The 2,992-nt window shown below is 42.5% G+C and overlaps 1 protein-coding gene across 1 annotated transcript; it reads left to right on the forward strand.

Moving 5' to 3' along the window:
- Positions 1 to 750: 750 nt before the first annotated feature.
- Positions 751 to 2,987, forward strand: LOC106944100 (butyrophilin subfamily 1 member A1-like; the record flags this gene model as incomplete). The annotated part of the gene is made up of 3 exons (XM_015027347.1): positions 751 to 953; positions 2,394 to 2,747; positions 2,856 to 2,987. Coding segments are annotated over exons 1-3 (547 nt in total), but the record flags the coding sequence as incomplete, so codon positions are not given.
- Between the last annotated feature and the right edge of the window lie 5 nt (positions 2,988 to 2,992).

Consider the following 2,992-nt stretch of genomic DNA (forward strand, 5'->3'; position numbering starts at 1 on the left):
CTTCCAGTCTGTTTGTTCTTCAGATCCTCTCAGCAGGTCCAGACCAGATTAACGTTAATGTGTCTGTCAAACATCAGGAATCAGTCATTTTATTTTACACTCTGGTTCTCAGCTCACAGAGGAGGAGAGAAGCTTCTCCATCCACCAGGATCCACTGTATTTATTTAATTCACTTTGTTTGTTTGCTGTCAGTGTGGACTGACCTGTCCAGGTGACCCCGCCTCTCACCTGAAACATCAGCACCTCCTGTGGACATTTTGTAAGAAAATAGATGGATGCTGTGATCTGTAACCTCTGTGCTCTGCTTCCAGTTTTGCCCAGGATTTTCCCAAAAAAGAGATTTATTTTAAAGTTTAAATACATAAAAAATTCCCCCTTCTTGCATTTTGTGTAGTGGGCAAAAAGAAAAGAAGAGTGATGCAAAATACATAGAGGAAATATAATAAATCAATATATGATTAAATAAACTGTAAATAAAAAATATCTAAATAAATGGAGAATATGAATGAACAGAACCAGAAAGCAGCCTGTGGTGATTCTGAAGAGGTGAAGCTGAATGGCTCTTATTCTGACTTTAAACCAGATCAGAGACACTTGAAGCAAAAACTGCTTCAAACTGCAGTTTCTGCTCAGCATTGCTGCTAAACCTGCCAGTAAAGAACCAGATGAGACTGAAAGTACAGGAGGCATGTGGGTGTTTCTGTGTCTGAGAGAAGCTCAGAGGGCAGATCTCTTTCTCTCCTCAGCCAATGAAAAGCTTGTTGTGTCATAATGAACCCAACCCTCTGCACGGGTGGAGCCTTTAATAACACAGAGAAACAAACCCAGAAGTATTCAGGTGCAGCAACAACAGCAGCAGCATCGGATCAGCCTGAGAGGAGGATCTTACACCATGAAGACCTTCATCTGTCTCTGGTTTGTTCTGGTATTTCTGGATCTGTCTCTCTGTGGAGGTGAGCAGTTATCATGTCTTCATCAGAGCAGCAACACTAAACCTCCTGTGAAACTAGTCAGGCTGATTTTACGTGTTGTTTTAATCCTATGTGGGATTAAGAAGCTCTTGACTTTAAACTGATCTGAAAAAGGCATTTTTGACCCATTTGGATTATTTCAACCTGTTTTTACTTGTTTTTTATTATTATCATTGTTATCAGGGGTCGATGAAAAGGTTGATGGCTGGAACAACAGAGACACGTCTGTGTACTGAATGTAGCCGTATAATAGATTTGTGAGAGAAAAGTTTCTTTGTGTGAATCTTTTGCTTTAATGTTCTGCTATTCTAGTTTAAGCTGTTCTGCAGGACTTTGCTGAATGTTCTGACTTAATTAAATACTGAATACATAATCATCAATAAAACATTTATCTGACTGACCTTAACATATTTTTGTTTCACATTATTGTTAGAAAACCTGAGTTTGTGTCTGCAAAGGAAACTTTACATGAATGTGTTAATAATAAATAATATCAGAATCTGAACAGATTTGCTGGCCAACATTGTGCTCACAAACACAAACTAGGATTTGACTTCAGTTTCAGGAACTCATTGCATAAAGATATGCGTATAAAAATAATATATTGTTTCAGATAAAATAAAGCATAGAAGGAGTAATATGTATATGTATTTCCAGACATTTTTTTTCACTAAACAAGACAATCAGTAGAAGGTTTGCTGTGATGGTTAAAGGTGATTTTCCCAGTTCTCCTCAGGCTGTTTGCTGATCATCATGTTTAATGCAGGAACAGCCTGTGGGGTGAAACTGTCTGTCCAGTGACTCTGGACCTGATGGGTCCCTGCAGGATGATCCTGTCAGTAAATGAAGCAACAGAACAGCCTGAACAATGGTCGGTAGAAAACGACCAGCAGGGGAAGGTTCTCCTTCTTCAGCTGCAGCAGGAAGTCCAGTTTCTGCTGGACCTTCATCTGAACCGAATCAGAGAATCAGAACCAGAGAAAGTTCTGGTGGATCTGGGAGGGACTGACAGCAGGTTGATGAGGAGGAGAGGCAGCTCTCCTTCATCTCACTGGGTTCAGCTCCAGGTGGTTCTGACCATCCAACACCTCAGGAGCTTCACAGATGGGTCCCTGACAGGCAGCCATTCATGGAGAGAGGAGGAGGGGGGGGGGGAACCAACCCTGGGGAGGAAGAGGGGGGGGCTGATGGATCTGTTACAGGAGGAGATGCTCCTCATCCTCACCTGCTGCCAGTCAGGGAGGAAGATGATAAAACTACCTACAACATTATTTGATCATAATTAAGTCCATAAGCAAAGAAAAGTGTAAAAATAATGTCTGTCTGTGATAACGACAGATATTTCTATCTGTCTTTGGTTGCAGCCCTTTGTGCTCTGATGGAAGGAGCTAAACTCTGGATGGTTTCTGTTTGTTTTTGCAGATCCTGTAAATGTGACGGTAATACCTGGAGAAGATGTCACTCTGACATGTAGAGCTGCAGGAAACGGCAAAGTCTCAGTTCTAAGGCTGACCAGAGACGACCTGCAACCAGACAGTGTGCTGCTCTACAGGGATGGGCAGATTGATGAAGAGCAGCAAAATCCACTTTACAAGGGCCGAACCAAACTCCCAAGCCTCATCAGCACCGATGGAGAAATTAATCTGACTTTAAACAGTGTGACAGAGAAGGACAGTGGAGTGTATGAGTGTCGAGTCAGAACTGAAATAAAGAGCAACACACGCAGGAAGAGAGCCGCTTTAGAAAGCACCTTCATCCACCTGAGGGTTGATCCAGGTGAGAGTTTGTCTCTGGATCAGAACCAGCAGCTCCTGGTTCTGGATCTCAGATCAGATGATGATGATCTTCAGTGGGATCAGACTAACTCCTGGTTCTGTTCTGCAGGTCAAGGTCACATTGGACTGGTAGCTGGACTGGTAGTCGTTCTGGTCGTTGCTCTGGCTGTTCTGATTGTTGTGACTGCTGCGTTTGTCTGGAAGAAGAGGAGATCCTTTCATTCTCTTTCTCTTCATGATGAAGCT

This window comes from Poecilia latipinna, unplaced genomic scaffold (assembly GCF_001443285.1).
Source record: "Poecilia latipinna isolate Pla-1442-1.1 unplaced genomic scaffold, P_latipinna-1.0 Scaffold6882, whole genome shotgun sequence".
Taxonomy (NCBI): domain Eukaryota; kingdom Metazoa; phylum Chordata; class Actinopteri; order Cyprinodontiformes; family Poeciliidae; genus Poecilia; species Poecilia latipinna.